This window comes from Anser brachyrhynchus, assembly GCF_964034855.1.
Source record: "Anser brachyrhynchus genome assembly, chromosome: 3".
In the NCBI taxonomy this organism is placed as follows: domain Eukaryota; kingdom Metazoa; phylum Chordata; class Aves; order Anseriformes; family Anatidae; genus Anser; species Anser brachyrhynchus.
The window spans coordinates 46,016,330-46,037,400 of NC_137696.1; the positions used below are offsets into that span (position 1 = coordinate 46,016,330).

Genomic DNA, 21,071 nt, shown 5'->3' on the forward strand with positions numbered 1-21,071 from the left:
GCGGCCGCTCGCTGGGGGAAGCGGGGCGGGCGGCGGGGGAGGACTGCGTTACCCGTGAGCCTCCTCGTCGCCGAGTCTCAGTTTCCATAGAAGTGGAGAAAAATGACGTCAGTATTTCCGACGCGGCGGCCAATGGGGCCGGAGGGGGGGCGGGCCGTGCGGGCCGGGGCCCAATGGAGGTAGGCGGGGAGAGGGGCGTGGCCCGGCCCGTCCGGCCGTCAGTCAGTCAGTCGGGCGGTCGGTGCGGGAGGGGGAGGGGGAGCGAGAGGCTCGGAGCCCAGCGCTCAGCGCCGCCGGCTCCGCGTCCGCGCCCGGGTGCGGGCGGCACGGGTCGGCCCCGCCGCGCGAGCCCAGCCGTTGGCGGAGCGGGGGCCGAGGCCGCCCGAGGGGGAGCCGCGAGCACCAGCAGCAGCAGCAGCAGCAGCAGGAGGAGGAGGAGGAGGCGGCGGCTTCGCCCCGTTCCCTTCCCTCCCCCCCGCCGCGGGTCGGGGGAGTCGCGGGCGGGCGCCGCGGAACAAAGGTACCGGCGGCCGGGCGGGGAGCGAGCCCCGGGCCCCGCGGCGGCGGCGGCGGGCGGAGGGCAGCGGGGGGGGGGCCGGGCGTGCAGGCGGGGGGGCGGCGGGCGGTTGTTTTTCTCTGCTCGCAGCGCGGCTGCGGCGGGACTCGCCGAGCCTCGGCGCCCGGCGGCGGGGCGAGGGCGATCGGGAGCCGCCTGCCCCCCTCCGCCGGCGGGCACCGAGCCCCCCCCCTGCCGAGCAGGTCGGGCCCCTCTTCCCCCCCCCCCCCCCCCCCGCTCCCTTCTTTTCTTCTTCTTCCTTTTCTTCCCCTCCGCCGCGTCCCTCCCCCCGCCCGGCCCCCAGCCGCGGAGTTGCGGCTGTTGCTGCTGAAAACTCCGGCCGCGGAGTCAGCGCTTTGCTTTTATTTGGGGGGGGGGGGGGGGGGGGGGGGCACGAAGGGGAGGGGGGAGGAGCCGCCGCGATCCGGAGCCGCCGCGATCCGGAGCCGCCGCGATCCGGAGCCGCAGCCCCTTACAAAAGCGGTGCCCCCCCCCCAGATTCCCCCCCCCCCCCCCCCCCGGGGTCCTCCCCCCCCAGCCTGCTGCCCGCACTCTTCCTCGTACAATGGAGGCAGGGCCTCCCCTCCCCTCCTCCCCCCCCGCCGCCAAGTGCGGGGGGTCCCGGCGCTGAGAGGAACGTGCCCCCCCCCCACCCCTCTTCTCTCGGCGGCCGGTGAGGGGGCTGCAGCCCCCCGGGGGGGGCGGCCCCGAGGCCGTGTGTGCCCCCGCAGCCGAAGCGCCGTGCGGCGGGAGGCCGGCGTCGGGTTGTTGTTGTGGCAAGTTTCTCCTCCTCTGACAGAAATGGCGTCAGCGGCGGCGGCGGGCGGCGAGGCAGCGGCCGGGGAGGGGCGCGGGGGGGGAGCGGGGCAGCGGCGGAACGGGGGCAGGGGGGGGCTCGGGGAGCGGCCCCCCCCCCTCCTTTACCCCCCCCCCCCGGCCCCGGAGCCCCTCTCTCCGCTCGCCGCCGCCGGCCCCGCCTCCCCTCCCCCGCCCGGTGCCTCAGCGCTTTGTTTTAAATTCCAGGTCCGGCCTCGGCCGCTCAGCCCCCGCCGAGGCTTTTACCGCAGCCTGAGCTCATCATGAAGGTAAAGCGCTCGTACGCGGGGACGGGGGGTGGGGGGGGGAGGAAATGTCCGTGAGGGAATGTCCGGCGGTCGGTCGGTCGGTCTGTCTGTCCGGTCGGTCGGTCAGTCCGTCCCGGGGTGCTCCCCCCCGGTGGAGGAGGACATGGCTGCCTGGCGTAGGGGAGCGGGGCCGCTCGGCAAAGTCGCCGGAGTTTGGCTCCCGTAATCCGGAGGCGATCGGGGAGGATCGCCCGGGAGAGCGGCTCCGCAGCGGAGCGATGGCTGGAAGGCGCAGGAAGGCTTTCCGACCCGCTCCGGCTTTCCTCCCGGTGCCGCGCAGCATTCGCGTGCATCGTCGCAGCTCGTTTTTTTCCCCCCGAGCCTTTCTCGTCTCTTTCTTTTTCATGCGTCGGGCAAGCGTTACAGGAAACAAAGCGTGTCAGCGGAATAGCGTGATTTGCTCTGTGCGGAAAGGATCTGCGTACCCCAAAATAGTTAGGAACAGCTGGCTTCGCTAGCCTTTTTGTCGTTTTGCTGAGGATGGCTCACCTGAGCTGCTGTCTGTGTTGCTGTAGCCCCCCCCCCCCCAGGATCTGTAATTCAGCTCTTGGTCTTGCTGGGCTGCGGTAAACCTTGCTTCAAAATACCACAAATACTATCAAAAATAATTCTTAAAACCTGTGGAACATCATCTCATCGGTATTTTTTAATAAAGAAGAGCAGTCTGTATATGGGTTCTTGCACTGTTAGAGTTATGCTACTGTCTGTCAGTGAGTCTTATGTAAAATATGTACTAAAAGCTGCATTTACAGCTGGAAATGGTAAATGGTACGGATTGTTTTAATTTCTAGATGGATCTGAGCTGCTGAGCAGCAAGCTAAGTCTTTCTATAGAGCTGTTAAAGGTTCAGCATGTGTGTTGTTTTTTTCTTCCCCTTTGGTGACTTAATGACACTATCTTTTAAAAAAATCAAGTTTTAATTGCACTTTATGCTTTTTCTTAAGTAATCATTAAGATCTAAAATACTGCATCATGTCTCTTCCTCATTAAAAGTAAACTATATGAATTTACAACAACAGGCTGTCGATGTAGTGTGATACGGAGCTTTCCAAATGTGGCTCATTGCCTGCTGGGGTTGTAGGAGATGGAAGCAAGAGAAATAGGAGGCAGTATAGAGAGCTAGAGAGCTTTTTTTTTTTTTTAACCTCAGAAGGAAAAACACTTATTTAAATGACAGCTAAATTTACATACATTTCTAATATTCTTTTTTCCGTGTAAACAGATCGTACAGTTACCATAGAGATTAGGCTCAGATACTCCGGTTATAGAGCCATATAAGTGTGGCTAGATGGATGGGAGGATGAGGAGGTCGGATCGTAAGTGGGAATACAAAGTGTTCTGTGAGATAATGATAATGCCCCACTTCAGGCTGAATTGAACGTGTAACAAATGCTCAAATTTTAAGTAACATGCAGAAACCTGTTAATAGAGTCATATTTAAGGGGAAAAAAAAGGCCCCAGTGTACTTATCCTTCTGTAAGACTTCTGCTGTTGCTGCATTTTTATTTATTTTTAAAATCTGGACATTTTCTGCCAGGGTGTTCAAATGCTGATTTTAAGTCCGTGATTTTTGTAATTTGTGTGTAGCATTACATTTATATATGCTTGAGATAGCTCCAAGTACTTTATTTACTGTGCCTTGTACTGTTAACTGGGGTTAATCTGTAATTCATTACATGGAAACTGTATTTACGTGTTACAATGAAACTTTTAATGGAATCATAGCCCAAGAGAAATTTCTAAGATTCAACCGTCTTTCCAATACCATTTTTTAAGATTTTGGGCATAATGCAGTTCAGCATGACTTTCTGCCTGGCTTAAATTTGCAATTAATTTGCTAAGCCTGCAAGGATACAAGTTAGTCCAATAAGAAGCAGCAAGGGAGAAGGCTTAGGAAAATTACTGGCTTTCTGTTGGTATTGCACAAAGTAACATTGACTGTATTGGATCGAGATACTGTTTAAATATGGCTGTGTTTTTGTGTGCCTTTTTTTTTTTTTTTTAAGTTATTGGAAGAGTATTCCTCAAGGACACTTCAGCACACAGAGAATTTAATGCTTTAAGGCCCGGTCTTAGTTTGAGTCTGGTGGCTGCAGACTGCACAACTGAGGCCCCGGTTTCAGTTGGTGCCTTGGTAGTTTTTTCGGGTGCGGAGGGTGGTGTGTCCCAGTGCACGAAGCGTTAGAACTGGGCTCCTTCTCTTTGTCTCTGTGGGTGAACTTGAACACCTCACGTAGCTTTACTGACTCATTTTTTCAATCTGTGTACTATAGATAGAATGTTTATCATGCTTTGTAAAACACAGCGAGGTATATTTAGGAAGAGTGCCAAGTCGTACTGATGGAAAGCTGTAAGTCAGTCGTCATCTTGCCTTTCGGAACCCTCTGAGACAGCAGAGGGGCGCTGCCTGCTAAGCCATTGCCACCTCCAAAGCTGCCGGCATAATTGTTCTCCCCACAGTAAGCCAACTTAATTCAAGTTGATAAAGTCCCTTGTATAAATTAGTAACATTAGCCTGTTACGTAGGCCTTCTATGGGCTGCAAAGACCATTTGGAGACAGTCTTAAAATATATTGAAGTATATCTTACAAGGAGTAAACAAATCTTGGGAAAATCATGCATGTTGTTGTGATGGTCTACTAAATCTGTCTTTTTCTTGTATTGAAGTACCTCTGATAGTCATTAATACACTTGTGTAGATAACAGCTAGGACGACTCGTATGGTGGAGTGATTTTTTTTTTTTTCTTATTGAACTTGGGTACTTTCTGCATAATGTCTTTTTGCGTTCCATGTGCTTTGGAAGCTTGCAGAATCGTTTTGATTATTTAAAAACTAATTGCGTGCCATCAAATTAGTACCTACTAAGTAGATTGCAAAGTGCATATAAAAACATTATTACGGTTTGTTTTTATTTTTTTTTTCCTGAAGTCAGGAAATAAATTCCAGGAAAGCAGAGTCTTTGCTGTTAAAGAAAGAAACACATACAAACTCAGTTTTGATCATGATTTGTACTAAACACTAAATGCTCATGAGATTTTTAAACATCTACTATAGAATTTGCTTGAAATTTAAATATGTGAATGAAGGTAGTATACCCACTGTAGTTAAAAAGTTCACTGCTGACTGGCAATAAAAATAGCAAACGTCACAGAAGCTAGAGCAATACACTGTAAATAAAGTGGTCTGGAATGATGGTTTAAATGTTTTTAAGTTATTTGTGTGTTAATGTTTTTCAGTCTTCGAAGTATGAAATATTAGTGATGGTAGGTATTTCTGTTTGGTAGCTCTAGGTGTTTCTGAGTGCGTTTGTCACACTGACGAAGGAAGCTCTGTGTACAGTTCGTGGTGTGTTTTCTTGTTTGTTTTTAATTCATTACGAATTTACATTTTGGTTTCAGTAGTATTCCTAGTGACCTCTCCATCTCTACATGGAGACAATTGCTGCACACTGATGCTGTAACCACTTTCACTTAAAGCCAGTCAGTCTGCTGCTCTTGTTCTCTGCCAGTGTGGCAGAGGACAAAAGCAAAGTATCTAGTACGTTTTTCAGTCTTTAATTTCCAACTTTGAGTGCGAGTCAGCTGAAAGTCCTGTTGCTCTTATGCAGGCTGGCAACTAATCATGGAAGGTGGTGACCTTTCACTTTCTAGTTAACTATTTGAATTTCCTCAGAAAAGGGCACTTACAGAGGAGGAGTAAGTACCATTAGAGTAGTTCTTGTGTTGGAGGTAGGAAAACAGGTAAGTCTGAGGAGGTGTTTTTCCCCTGTCATTTGTTTTTGCACGATGAAGAATGATCTTAAATTCTGTCCTGATGTTCCAGTTTGAACAAGTGATCAGAGGCAGTTATTGACTTCCTCATGCTTGCATAATTATGTAGAAAGGAAAGCAAACACCACTTGCACCAAGCAATTACAAGTCATGTTGGAATAATCTAAGCTATTTTGAAATGGGATATTTGCACTTTTGAAATGCTAATCTTAGTATATTTTACAGCGGCTGAACAACATGGAAGTCTGGAATTCAAATCTGCATGTTTAGTATGTGTCTGTTCGGTAGTTGCGTGTGTTGATAAGGACTCCAAAGTTAATTAGACTACTTGGTGGGAAAGAAGGCCGTTAGACTGAGAAGACCAAAGTCGTAATAAATTATAGCAACAGGAAAAGTTGATTTGCTTGTATTATTGTCTTCCAAGTTGGTGAAGGGTTTTTGGATCAACAGTCTCATAGCAGCGTAACTACTGCATCAGGATGCTGTCTAAGAAAAATGTTAGCAGACAGAATAATGAATATGCAGATCTTCGCTAGACATTTTAGGACGCTTATTCAGTGTTGTATACATCTAGTGCAGAAGTACGCTGTGATAGATACACTTGGTATGTATTTTTAAAGAAATTCTGCATTCTAGTTGAGAGGTCTTTCAAAACAAAGTGCAATCTTTTTGATGTATGAAGCCTTACAAGCACTGTCAAATACAAATACTTGGTCTGAGTGTTTCACTGGTCATGTAAACTGAAAAAGGGATGAATTCCAGAAAGGTGGACATGATGCATACCACTGCTGCAAACTGGTTGCAATCTTTTGTTCAAATCCTACAGATACACACTTTTTTTTTTTTCTTAGAAGTGAATGGTTTTATAATAGGCTGAAAAATAAAAAATATGGAGCGTTTGAGATCTCATTTGGAAAAGGTAACGTAGATTTTATGGGAAGATACAGAGTCTAAATTTCCTCGGCACCCTAATGTGATACATCCAAATGCTAGATTGTTTATCAGTTCTGTACGTACTTGGAAGTGGTTAACCCATTGTGAAATGCACTAGTAGCTTCTCTGCAGTTCTAGTTACTACAATGGGCCTTTCAGCTATTTTTACAAAAGTGCACAAATCTGAGTAAGTCTCGAACTGCTCCTGTCTGAAGTATGATTCAGGTCACAGCTGGGAAATGTTAGTGAGTTGGGGTTTGTAGTGCTGCTTGCTTTTTAGTTGATACGCTTCAGTAACAAATATTTCTCTTCGGCCTTTCCTATTTAGCGCTTCCAGGGCTGTCCAGTTACCGTGCTTGCTACTGCTCTCTGGATATTAGCCCGTGCAATGGATTTTTAAAGACTTTTAGGAGGTTTCAACAGGCCTCCAGGGAAATAAGAAAACTTGTTTAGCCCTATGCATAAAGTAAATGTTTAGTGATTAAAAACATGTTAGAACAATTATTTAATAAGGTTTTGATGTAAAATCACATATATATATATATATATTTAATTGGTTAATGAGAGGATTTTTCAAGGGATCCAAGTATGGAAAAGACTGCAAGCTACTTTGATATTCTATCCTTGACAAGATGGCTATTTTCTTTCTGAATAATAGTTTGAACCAGGGAAGAAATTCAAGAAAGAGCTATTGTGTGTATTGTGTGCTTTTTTTTTTTTTTTTTAGCTTGGAAGCCAGCGTGTAAAGCAGTCTTGACCTGTTTAGCAAGAAGTGTTTGTAGGCAAGCTCTGGAAAGGTCTCATAGCTGTGAGACTGTCAAGGCAGGGTGGTGGAGGGTGTTGCTGAGTTACCTGCGGAGAACGAGGGCTGACGCCACCAGCCTGCATTACGTGCGACCACCGCACACCAGTGGCTTCCTGATTTAGAATATATTAACCGCAGTTGCATACAGAGCCCTGCTGTGGGCTTCCCTGACCCCGTGGGGAGTACCGTGCAGGTTTTTGTTATGAGCTAAGCAGAAAGTCATACCCAACTGTGAGAAGGTACTTGCCTTGCTGCGAGCAAAAGCCGTAGGCATCTCCAGTTAACGTGGAGTTATCATTTGCTCCTGTTGCTGTTGTCTTTGAGGCAGTGCTCTGTGGGTCAGTATGCTGAAGAAAAGACCTCTAGGCATCTAGAACTCCCAAACTGCATAGCCTTTATGGTGACTTCTGCAGACCACCCTGAGTAGCATGCTATTTAGAGAGCGCTCATCAGCTGTGATTTAAGCTAACTGTGATGCAGACGTACCAGCTCTCTAGATCTCTGTTGTCGAGCAGATCCCACTGGTTGGACTAACTGGTGAATAACACTCGGGGTTCTTGAGCAGGAGAGCGAGCCTGATCTTTTTCTCATTGTTGAATCCGTTGGCTAGTCCCCTAACAACCTACCTCAAAGTTCTTGTTTTCATAAGCAGTTTGCCAAATTAAGTTTGTACAGTCAGTGAAGGAATACAGTCTTGTCTTCCTCTTCCACTCTTGGCTGTTGATTCGTGCTTTCCTTTGTGCCAGCACCATTTGTCTGGTCCTGAGGTAAACTGAATCAAACTGAAATTAACTCAACAATCAAGTATATATACTCCTCAGCTACAGCAGCATGACCTGTCTGTTCCCTAACATTTGGACAGAGGAAGGAGGGAGAGGAAAGCAGAAGTGCACCCAGACTGATTGGGAGTGCCTTAAACTGCTTGTGAACACACCTTCTTCCCCATCCATCTGCCAAGTTAGCAGTTTGTAGTCACGAGGCTAAATGTTTTGGAAATTGTCATAGAGGTTTTTCTAGGCTTGCTTACTAGGCTTGCTTACTAGCTAGAACAGTGCACTTTTCCAGAGGCTTGAAGTCCATGTTTTCTAGAAGGTATTGAGTTTAAAACACTAAATGGAATTGGTGATGCGCTTTGAAGGTGATTAATAAAACTTAATTTTGCTATGATAAACACTGATGTCAAGTTCAAAAGATGGGATGATTTTAAGCAGAGTTAGAATTTGACACAGAAAAAGAAAATATTTTAAGTCTTTCTTTGAGGAAGCCATCTTAAGCTTTACTTCCCCTGTCATGTCTGTCCTTCCCTCCCCCATTACAAGACTTTATTCAATGCTTGGAAAAAATATCATTAATAACAGTGTCGTCTTCGCTTTTTTCCCCGAACTGGAGGAAGAGTTGGTATATAATTTCCTGCAGAACAAGATTCAAAAATATTAAATTCCTATCCCGTAAAGGTGACAACCTTCGGGGAACTAGCATCTATGTTAATACCTCCTGACAATAGGTATTTTTACCTGCGGAGGGAAGGTTGTGCTACTCTTATTCCAAATAAAAACAGTTGGAAACAATAATCTGGGGAGAAATTATACTAGTCTTACTTTGATGAGGGAATGAAAGTCAAGGCTTTGATTCTTTCAATGTTAAAAAGGCCCATATATTTGTGGGTGGGTTAGTGGAGACTCGGTGACGGTCAGGAGTTATGCCAGTTGGAGACGGTAGGAGTAAGTAAGGCATATGACACCTTCTGCTTATTACCAGAAACTTGGTGCAAAAATTTGGACATTTAATACTTTATTTTTGGAGAACTGGGGCTCTCCTTGAGCTTTTGTCTCGGATCCTTCCCCCTTTCCCTCTTAGACACCCTTCTGACACATTATTGTTCATTGTTTATGTTGGTCCTTTTAAGGGTGGCGAAAAGTAATTTGACTAAAGCAAAATTCTGATCCAAATGTGTCTGATAGAAGCTTTCAGCTGGTAATAAATAACATAATAGGGAGTAATTTTCTTGCTTGTTTGTTTTTCACATTCTCTTCTGATCTGAAAAAAATGTTTCAGTTTGTGGCAGGGCAACCTGATCCACAGTGATAATTTTTTCCTTTAGATTTCCAGCTATTCTCTCATCAGGAGGCTGTTAGTGCTAAATCTCTTATTTGTATATTTAAAATAGCCTGCTTCCTGTTTTCTTAAAGATGAATGTAGCATATGTGGTTCTGAGGTCACAAAGAATGCTTTAAATTAATTTATAATGGTGGAAGATAGACCTCACAATACCTTGTGTGAGTGTATCAGTAAAAGAACATTAGCTTAATCTTTGTTAATGCTGTGACACTTCAGTTAATATGACTTCTCTTTCTGTGAGAAATAATAAAGGGTTGAGACGTTTTGGAAATCAGTAGACGTTATACTTGCATTTCAGAATTCAGGAATTTCTAATGGAATATGTGTTTTGACTCTACTTTTGCTGCACTGCTTATTGAAAGATAGATGATGCTGTGATATTAAACCAATGTTACCCCAAATTAAATCTCTAAACTCAGAAATAATAAATAATGATTACTTTTTTGCTTCCATAACTATAAAAGTGCTTTTGAAAACATAGTAATAATTTTATAAGTTTCCTCTATTATTTCTTTGTAAGGTTGTCATGCTAGCTGGGCATCAAAGAAAATACTGAAGTACTTTGGCATAAGTAAGACCACATTATAGTTTAAAGATCGGAGTATGATACGTACCCCAATGCATTGCTGCCTGGAACAGAGATGAAGAGGGAGAAAAAAATTCCACTTGAAGTAATTTCCATTTTGTGGATGCAGACTCATTCTGAGGTGTTCTTGCAGAACTTTATAATGACAGTCCGCATGCATTTACCTACAGGACATGATTTGGATAAATTTATGATGTTTGTGTCTTCTCTGTGGAAACGTCATGCCTATTTTCTGCTATGCTGGACAGGTTAGAAGACATTTAAATTTGCATTTATTCCTTTACTTACAGATTACTAATATGGCTTTTACGTTCCTAAAAATCACGGAGTACAAAAGATGATGTTGCCTGATGGTGGACAGTGTTATGTACGTGGGCTGGAATGTGAAAAGAGTCTATTCTTGATCCATCTTGGAAGGGGTTGTTGGGGCTATTGTTTTAACCGTGTTCCCTGGAATAATTTAACATTAATTTCCAGAAAGTATTAGTATGGATGCTAGATGTCTGTCTGCAGTAAGTCAGATTTTATTTGTTGATAATTCTTTGGCTGTTGAGCTGATATTCTGATTTCAGTTTACTTTGCCTGCTGGTAGCCAAAATGTATGGATTGATGTTAAACAAACTTCACTGTATTAAAATAAATCTCTTACTGATTTCATATGTTGACTTTTCTTGGGCAAACCAGTGTATATATTTCTATATATACACCTACTGGTGTAGGGTGATTCAGGTTTTTAGAGGCAAGTGAACTGAATGGGTTACTTTACATTCCATATAGTGAGAAAAAATCTCTTTTGATGACAGCATAATAATAGTGTAAAAATGAAAAAGAGGTACGTGTATATCCCCCGAGGAAAGATTTTATTTCTCCACTGGTAATATATGTGGCATTAGTAGTTCCTAGATGGCAACTCGGGTGGTAGTAGGTCATCTTTAAATGAGAGGAGGGCTGGTTTTTGCTAGGGAATATACACACACATAGATGTTTGTATCCCTTCAGTGTCACTGATTTCAGTTCAGTAAAGTAAGTAGACTTTTAAGTACAGTTTTGCATTAAAATGGAGAACAATCGTACCTGTTTCTGACTGGAAGAACTTGTTGTGCAACAGCACTTAACTGAATATTTGCAATGGTGCAATAAAATCTTAATTACAGCCTGACAATAACTATCAAACATAGCATCTATTATGGGACATAAAGATCTTTCATGATACTTAAGCTGGTCTGATGGAGTTGCTCTGTGTGTGAGCAGTGCATTTACGCAGTTGGATTTCTAAGGAAACAAATCAGTTTTTGTTGTTTTGTCAGAGAAATGTCAAAAAAAGCGGTAAGCTTCGGGTGCTCCACTCCATGTGGCTCCGGATACAGTTCCAGGTCTTTGCTGCCTTACTGCTGTAGCTGTATCTATATCCTCATGATGCTTGTTCAAAATTAAACTCTGGAAGAAAAAATAATACCCTGAAATACTGGAATGCCATCTGCAAATGCCCCGTGCTTACAAGACAACTCCTTGGCTGCAAAGGAACTGCAGCATCTTTTCCTTTACCCGGCAGTTTCTCCTCCCGCAGGCGTTGTGCCCGCTGACCCATCTCCCAGCCCAGCACCCGAAGGAGGCCCTGGGCACGTGCCGATGGCTTGGGAGGGCCTCTGCAGACCTGGTAGCCAGGTGTGCTGCTGCTGGCAGCGGTGATGTGCAGTGTTCCTGCGAAAGCAAGGGTGAGAGTGGGCTGATCAGTCCCACGGTACTACCAGAAGATTAGGGCTCAGAGCCGTGTGTTTCAGGGTTTCTCTCTCACTCATTATCTTCCTAAGCTTGGGGAAAAAAAACACCACCACCGCCTGTTGTTGGTCATAAAAGTAAGTAATAACAGTTTCGTTGAGGTATGTCGCTGACAGCGTAACCTGTGGATTTGGCAGGCACACAGGTGTTTTACTGGTGGGCACTGCGAGAAAGCCGCGTTGTCCTGGGGACCTTGTGGGATGCCTCCCGTTGAACTCCTGAGCACAGGGCGCGGTTTCGTGTGGGCAGCAACGGTAAAATTGTTGAGATGCGGTAGACCTGGATAGACTATTTTTCTCTTTCACTTCAGTAATCCTAAGTGTTACTTTTGGAAAAGAGGCTAAAAAAAATGAAGGTTTTAGTATAAGAGGCTTAAAGACTTTAATAAATAACCGGGCTTTACAGAATAGCTTCAGCACATTTAAAAGCAGTGAATATAGTCTTATATCACCTGTGCAACTTAAAAAAAAAAAAAAAAAAAAAGTACTCTATTCCTCAGTATGTCAGACAGTTTTGTGGAATCGTATCAAGGATCTTTCCTTAAATAGCCCCTCCCTGGAAATGGCTGCCATTAGTCACAGGCTCAGCCAGCTGAAGATGTTTTGGAAACAGGTGCAGCAATGAGTAGCCAAAGAAGCTCTAGCATTCTGGGTAATTAAATGAGATAAAAGGTATGAACCAAGCACTTAATGTTCTTCAGGACACATACTTTTGAAAGGTAGCCTCGTTGAATGCTAGCTGCTTGCATACGCTGTTCGTACAGCACTAAGGTGGAATTTTCATTTTCTGCGTAGCACACTTGCATCTAAGCTATGTTAAAGCTATTCAAAAGTATGCAGTATTTGATGATTCTCTTTTTAAACTTGCCTTTAAGTGGTTAATTATTTTTCTAAAAAAAGCATCTGCGTTACTTTTAATGTATGTGTTCTTTGTTTGCTACAGGTATTTCACCTATGGAAAATCCTTGAAAGGGTTTTCAAGTAGTAGAAGGGAGTTGAACTGGAAAAGCCTGCATCTCTGATTTGGTTATTGCTTTGTTGTTTATGTCTAGTCTCCTTTTTAAAACCCCTAGCCTCCTCTCACAAGCCCAAAGCTTGAATACTGAACTCTTTGCATTTAGATGGAGAACTTCCACTGTCTGGAAGACAAATGCTGTTGTGGGGAGGGATGAAAAGAGAAACGTGCAACTTTCATGTAATATCTTCGCTTCCGACCAAGCAGAAATATTTTGTCAGTAGTAGTTTCTGAAAATGCGTTGAGATATGTGGGGAATTTATATATGCACTTACGCTGGATTTGTTCAAGTTAGGAATTGTGTTCCCACAAGTTAGGAAACTAATAAAATTAATTCACAGAAGAGTATACCTAAAGAAACACTGTGGTTTTTATGGGGTTAGATCCCTTTGTAAAGGGATCTAACTGAAATATTAAATTTTTTTTACATTGTAAACCCATGTAAAATTGTACTGAGTTACATCATATCTTCTGAAGGAAGACATGGACCTGACATTTATTTCTATTAGTACATGCAGAGTGGGATATGCAGGTAACATGCGTGGCTTTGTACTTCCCGAAGCCTTAACACAGGCCTTGGCAGGTGGATCTGAAAGAATCATTTGCTTTTCCAGTAGAAGGCTCTTGTACTTACAGATTTACCTCTCTGTATGCTAATTTTCTTTGTAAGGATAAGAACACTTGAAAGACCACTGGTACTGATACTGGTCAGAGCCTCTGTGAAAAATTTAAGCCAGTGTTTTGTTCAGAGCATCTGAGTGTGTTGGAAGTCTAACTTCGTTTGTAAGGTGAAATGCACGTAGGATGCGTTCAGTTTATTTCGGAACTTTTTTGAGACTCAAAATCAGTTTGCTTCACACTGAACCGACATGGACGCGGGAATAGATTTTCATCCCGTTATAAGTAGTGTATTTAAAGAGCTGTAGGAAGTGTGTGCTGTATGCAAGGCTGTGGATAGGTCCCTGGGTAGTTCTTGTTTCAACTGGGTGATCACACAACTGACCACTGGTAGAACAAGCTTTACTGAGATGTGTGGAGAAACGTTTTTCTCTTTGCTTGTCTGGCTGTTGAAATTGGCTATGTGTTGAGGAGGTCTGTGCCCCGAGAGCACGCCAGGACAACCCTTCAAGAAGCACAGGATATAGTATGTATTTAGGAGGCTACAAACTGGGGAGAGGAATGCAAAAGTTAGATTTGATTCTTGATTCTTTCTTTAAACTCACATAAGAAGTGAAGTTTGAAATATGAATTATTTGATTCATTTGGAGGAGTTAATCTATTGGAGGTTATTTTTATTTTTTCCCTCCTCCTCTGCTCTCTGAGCATTCATGGGGAGAGTTGTTTTCTTCAATTGCATGAAAATAAATAATGGTTGAGTTAAAACTTACTTAACAGTTTGAGGAACCATCCTTCTGAAAGAAAATTGCACTATAAAAATAATTGTCTGTACTTTTATGGCAAAATACTACAGTACTGAAAACAGTTCAGTAGAATATTCTGCCACAGCAAGGCCCTTTGAACATCACTCACAGTAGCTTAGTCAGAAGTTGATCTGAGTTATGGGTTGTTTTGTGCTACGATTTGAGAAAGAGGCACTGGGATTTCTTTTGGGATAACTTCAGGTTCACTTGTTTCTTCTCCTGGGACGTTTAAAGTGCAGTGTTCTGCAGAGATGCCTGTGCTATGTGGAGATGGTCGAGCTGTCAGAGTACAAGCTCAGCATGGGTTATAATTTTCTCCATTTTTTTTTTTTTTTTTAAGATAAAATACTTTACTAATTTCTGTGCTGCCCCAGCTAAGCTACTTTCCATGCCCTGATTAGTTGACACATCCATATTCTGCAAGGTTGTGAATATGCCAGCAGTGGCCCAATAGATGCTGGTTTAAGAAAACACTAATAAACCTAACAGAAGACAATTCTATTTCTTTGTTCTTCCAGGCTCAGAGAGCTGGTTATGTATAGAGCTGTGCTCTTAACTGATCCCCTGACCGGGAGCTTACCCAGCCATTTTTCAGGAGCAGCAGGCTAAACTTGATTTGGATCTGTGTCAGTGCTGCTTGGGCACTTCTGAATAGTGCAAGTATGTGTGTAGTATGCTCAGATTTCACTTCTCTTCAACTCTGCTTGTGCCTAGCTCCAAAAGCTGTCTTCTGAGTGTCTTAAAGCAGTGGTTTTCAACCAGTTGTCTGTGGGTGCCTGGTGTTTTGCTGAAGACCTGTGAAGATCTGTTCTGATCTGCGAAGATATACCTAGGTCTGTTAGTTATTCAGTAGCCTCTAGCTCTCTTAGAATTTGGGATCAAAATCAGTACATAGAAAAGTTTGAAAAAACTTTGCATAATGCAACTGTCCTTTTGTAAATGCATTTACTTGCATGTATTTATTTATCCCTTTTTCTGCATACAGAGTCATAGGTACCTTAAATTTGTGTGTTTTCTTCCCCTCCTCTTTCTTGCTCAGAGGGGAAACTGAAGAATTATTTGACTGTTTTGAAAGGTGTAAGTAATATCTTCCCTTATAGATACACCTACTTGTATTGTAGCAGGGCTTATAGGCAGTTCAAGTGGGGTAGAATGTACTCCAAACATTGTAAGAAGATCGATGCGATCACTGCTGTACTAAGCTTAAAGTAGTACTGATGTTTTCTATATGTATAGTTAGTGTATGCTGTTAGTGTGTGCTATTAGTGTCTTAACTAATGTGATTTTAAATGAAATAATCGTTTATTAGAAAAATAACCCTCTTTATAGGAAGCTTGGAGAGAAAAATCAATATTTCTTCAGTGCAGAAGGGAAAAAAACATAGGAAGGAATGGTCTGCAGAAGACACTGAAAAATAAATCTAGAATGTACCACGTGGAATACCTGGAATCATTAGTTAAAATATCAGAGGAAGGCTTCTGCAGCATGCGTTATACCGCAAGCTCTGGAGATCTGTGGAAATCTTTCTATTGAAAAAGCATTTTTGAAATTTAAAGTATTGTAGCAGTGTACTGAACCTGGGACAGAAATAACTGAAGCAGCACTTGTTTGGACAGCAGGAGTATGCCATAGGCATGCAATTGTCTAGTGATGTGAATGTTTTCCCCCCAGCTAGAATTAGAGGAAGAAGTAACAAGCATTTTTTTTTTGCTTGCACAGTCTCTCATGTCCTGTTTCTGATGGATCCAAGGATCTTGTGTGTTAATGGGATATGAAAATAAATGTGTTTTGGGGAAACTGGCTAGTGAAGTCTTTACTTTGGGATGGGGGAAGAATTGCTGCCCTGAGCTTGCAAAGCATGTGGTACAGATACACCTGTAAAGAATAGTGCTTTTAATATCCACGTGCCAAAACTTGCACTGCAGAAGTAATAGTGGTCAGGGTGATGTTTATTTATATACTTCCCCCCATAGGTATATATTTTAGTTTCTAGAAAATCAACCATTATCTGCAGTTCTTTAAAAGGTTTATTTTATTGGCTTATTTGCCTTTGAATTTCATTCCAGTTTCACTCTGTTGTGTTAACTGCTTCAAACGTCCAATTGTGGCAAAGGGAATTCAAGAAAAGCCAAATAAAAGGGCTAAGTATTTTTAAGCCAAACTATTACGCTCTTTGTGTATTAGTTGTTTTACCCAAACGAGATGCACTTTTTTAGCTCTTGTGTAACGTTTCCCTCTGGAGTCTAAAGCAGAGCAGGTTACTGAGTAGGGATGTGAGGCTAGCTCAGCAGTGAGGATCCCTCAAAATGTTCCAAATGAGGATTCAGTTACACTGAAACTTAAGGAAAAGCCTACAGTTTAGGGTATATCTAGTTGAATTCAGAGATCTTCCAAAACAAATGGAAAAATACTTGAATTTGACTGTTTTGCAAACTGTAATTCTTAAAAGTTATTGCTGGTACTGAGCTGGAAAGGAAGACTGTTGGTCTGTGTCTCCCAGATCTGCTGGAGCCAGCAAGGAAATTTGAGGGCAGTTCTGCAGAGCTGCTCAGTGGAAAGCCAAGCAGAGACCGGTCTGAGTGTCCTAAAGTGCATCTTCAGGTACTGCGGCACATGTCTGGTGGGCCTTATACTTTATCTGAGATGCAAACCACCTGTTTGAGTTGGGGGAAGGGGAGAAAAGGAAGCAAAAATCAAGCTGGTGGAGAGAATAACTTTTTCCTGTATGTAAGATGTCTTTGTGCTGTGCGCTTTTGGTCTAATGTAGTCTGAAATGGGGACTTAACTAAATATACCTTCACCAAGTCTGAATCCTTTGCAGGAACTGCAGTGGATTGGATTGTGTAGTGATATTTAGTCTTCAGTTGTTTTCTTTTTTTATAGCAGTGTCAGGCATGGGGTACCTCTCTGTGAAGGGGAGGGAAGAAGCGTGCAGAGCCGTGTTCCTGTGACCGTAGCATGTCTGGGAGTGCAGGTGCTGGGTCATACGGTGCTCATGGGCTCCCCAGAGCAGATCCCTGCAGAACCCAGGAGACAACTGAAGGAATATGTTTTCTCATATTTCTATCTCTTTGTCGTTATGGAGGTAAGCTGAAACCAAGGCTTTCTGGATCCAGCGCGCCTTGGCAGCTGCCATGGCTGTTAAAGCTCAATGCAGTTAATCTTTATCCTTCCCTGTGCAAGGCAGTGACTGGTTTGGATGCTTGTCCAGTGGTAGGGTTCTGGAGAGTTTTCTCGGTCTTTTGTAGGTCTCTGCTTCTTAAACGTCTTAAAGATTGTCTCAGCGCTGGTCATCATCTTGGTAGAAGTTCTCTGTAGTCCAGCTGTTAAACTTCATACCCCTGGGATGTCAGACCAAATATATTGTTAGTTTTGACAGGACTGATCCTGTCTGTAAGCTGAATTAAGTCCAATTCCTATTTTGTGGGAAATTCTGAATTTAAAAAAAAAATTCATTTTGAAATCAGTTCTCAGTTTATTTTGGACTTATTTTACAAAAACAGATTATTAAAAATATTTTGTTTGGTTTTATAATATGGTGATAACGGTACTTTGCTAGTTCCATATTAAAAATTACATATATATAAGAATCAGCACTCAGTCTATTCCCACAGGCCGCCCAGGTAGATCGATATTTTTCATCTGAAAAAATGTTTCACTGGAAAAGCTAATACCTGCTTTGTTTGCAAATAGCGTGCAATGGATATAAAACTTAACATAAACTGTTTTTTTGAGTGTTATCCAAGTAGATTAGACTTTGAATACAAACTTGCGTTTGACCTTGCATGTACTCCAGTACTGAAGTGCTTTCAGACAGTTTAAAGCCACTTCAGGAGTTCAGTGGAGATGTTGGACTGAAAGCTGTTTGTAGATGCCCAAATCTCTGACTTGCACAGAGGAATGAAAACTAGTTTAGTGGAATTATCTGAGGAAGAGGTAGGTTGCTTGATTATCTAGCTACTTAAAATAAAAAATCAAATCATGTGGTACATGTCTCTTCTCCCTCATTCAGCCAGTGGCTTCAGACATTTAATTTTTGTAGGGGAAAAAAAATAGAAATCTAGAGTGTAATGAAAAGGTAAATGATGAGGAAGAATATTTTCTGTTTTCATAAGTTTCTATGTTTTTGCTATTTTTGCAAGAACCTTACAAATTCTGAACAGTGATTGTGGAATTTTGAGGTGTTGGCTTACCCACTGGCTACTCTTCTCCTACTTTGTTAGCTCTGGTGTGTGATCAGACAGTTAAATGATTCAACTCAGTAGAGTGGTGGAAAACTGTAGCTTAACAAAAGTAATGGCAACAAGTTGCTGTTATCCCGTTTTGGGTTGGTGGTCATTTTGTACTCCTCAAGTTTTGTATGAACTACTACAAGAACTACTGTTGGCAGTAGGTAACGCCTGTCACCAACTTTGAATGTTTAAGAACACTTTGGTTTTGACGGTTTCTTTTTTTTTCCGCTCCTCCTCAGGTAGACGGAGATTTTAGAATTTATCCTTGCCTTTGTGACTTTAAGAATAAAGGACTGAATTGGTTTAACCATTATTACGAAGCTGGTTTTCTGACTTTGCGTAATGACCACAACTGCATCCTGATGATGGTTGACTTACCAGGAACAAGCAAGAGAATCAGTGTAACTTGCTTTCAGAACAGTTCTGTTGCATTTGATTTTTAGCTTAAAGAAGCCACGCTTTATAAGGACAGAACTGGCACAAAACCCGTTAAGTTTTTAGAAATTTCCTATCAGTTCTGTAACATTCAGGACTGTTGTGATGCTTTACTTTTGGCTTTTTATTTTGTCAGCTCATACAGCTCTACAGAAGAGAAAAAAAATCATATTTTGTTTCTTATACAGGTAGTTGTGTACTTTGGGTTGCAAATACAGCAGCAACTGTGTATGTTAGTCATTTCTCACTTAAAATCAGATTCCTTTTTCTGTAATAGTCCCCATTTCTCTTCTCTCCCGAGTTTAACTAAAGGGCCTATTCTATGCTTTTAACAGATAAAGCATTATGAATATTGCTATTTCAGAAATCTAATAAGTAACTGTATTAAGTACAAGCTATGTTACCAGTTTTTTTTGGTAAGTATTCAGGAAAATGCATTATGAAATTCTAATCCATTATAATGGGATGCCTTCGAGGCTAAGAAACCACAGCTGTAATAGCCACAAGATTGCAGGATTTCAGAGCAATGAATGTGAGGACAAGGCAGCCAGCTTTGGCCTAGTTAATTTGTCGAGAGGAAGTGGGGACTGACTGCAACAGTTCAGCTTTCGAAACTGAAGAAGTGAACAGATTGCTGCTCAGCAGAGTTGTGTATAGTGTATTTTTAAAATTAGTATTGTGATAAGTAAGTTGAGCTCTAAACAGATGAAACCATGTGCATGCTTCCTGTCTGTCTGAGACATCACACAAGTGCCTGGGGGTGGAAGGATGAGTTTTGATACACATCAGCACGTATCAGAAGTGGTAAAGCTGGTATTTCTTTTGCTAGAGAAGGATAGAATGGTTTTTCCTGATCTCTTTGATTGGCTATTTTGTACGTAGTGTAAATTACACAATCTTTAAAAGCACAGAGAACACTTCAGAAGCCCTTCCTGTTCTGTAGCTGCCTTTATCACAATGTCTTAATTATAGGAGTTTTTTGCTGAGTCAGAATTTGACTGTCAATAACTAGAGCCAGATTAGGTTTAGTCTGAACTACTAATTTGAGCTTCACTTTTGCATTCCTTCAGCATATATTTAGTAAGACTTTATTCTGTGTCTTCAAGGCTTTAAATCTTTATTTCATTCCTTACGATCTCTTCAAGTACCTAGCTACACAAATTATTAACTTCCTCTTTTAAACCTAGAAGCCCTGTTCATCCTGCAGCCATGGGATTTCATAATGCTCTAGACAGCAAGATTAAAGAACCTTCCAGCGTCGCTTCTCTCCTGCACGATGAAAGAGTGGCCAGGCACTACAGGGTGAATTTGGTGAAGGACTGTAGCTGGCTAACACGTGGGTGTTTGCGATGCTTCGAAGTAAGAGGCAGGGCTCTGCAGAAGCCTACTCTGTTACTGTGAACGTGGGCAGAAAGAGGACCGGTCAGGTCCAGGACTGCACAAAGCAGGGTAGCACCTTTTGGGTGCTTAGCACAAGACCCATCTGCAAGCACTCACGACTCCTTTGGGCATCCCATTTCCTTCAAGGTGGCTGTGCCCAGGGTTTGCTGCACTCCTAATCCAGTGCAGGAACAAACTGGGTGCTTCATTCAGCAAGCCAGGGTCCTGGGGACGTAGAGTCTAGGGCTTTGCACTAGTTGCCTTTCAGCCTAAAGTCTTAGTGTCTAGGATTGAAGACAGCCAACAGGCTAAGCTGGGGAGCCATCAAGTCAGCACACTTGCTAGAGTTTCATGGCACGGTATGTGCCACATTAACAGTTCGCTGCTATTGGAAATGGAAACGTGCTGCATCCTCTTTCCTCCTCCCCTCGGGGGTAGTTCTGGGGAAGACAATAGCCAAAAATAAATGGAATGTGAGGCAATACCACAGCCTTGCCAAAAAGGCAAATGTCATGCTGGAAAGTAAAAATACCGTTTGCAAACTGTGCAAAATAGCCTGTTAGCTTCTCTTGCTATCAGTTAGGCCTTACCCGGAACACTGCATCTGGTTTTGAGCACAGGACTTCAGGAAAGATGGGAGCTGATTTAAACAGGCCTCAGACGAAAGCGTTTAGAAATACAGGGTGCCTAAAAAACACAGTCCCTAATTAAAATGCATACAAGAACTTTTTTTTTCTTTTAGAGATGAAATTACTCTAAGGAGGTGTATCTTTAAATATGAAAGCTGCAAAGAAAGTAGAAGCACGCTGGCCTCCATATGCAATATTGATAAGACATAAAATAAGAGTGGCAGAGAAAATGTGGACGATATTATGGAAATAATAAGCAGTGGAATATACTGCCTACAGAGAGTGTGG

At 42.9% G+C, this 21,071-nt stretch overlaps 1 protein-coding gene across 3 annotated transcripts in view; it reads left to right on the forward strand.

Annotated features, from left to right (window-relative positions):
* Positions 1-225: 225 nt before the first annotated feature.
* The window catches only part of ARID4B (AT-rich interaction domain 4B), an 87,834-nt gene continuing 66,988 nt past the window's right edge, over positions 226-21,071 (forward strand). For 2 of the 3 annotated variants that reach the window (XM_080588330.1, XM_080588329.1), the window contains exons 1-2: positions 226-520; positions 1,580-1,641. In XM_080588330.1, the coding sequence (XP_080444456.1) occupies positions 1,636-1,641 (6 nt within the window). In that variant the 5' untranslated portion in view covers positions 226-520; positions 1,580-1,635. The remainder of the gene's footprint in view (positions 521-1,579; positions 1,642-21,071) is intronic. The other variant, XM_080588328.1, reaches the window with a different exon arrangement.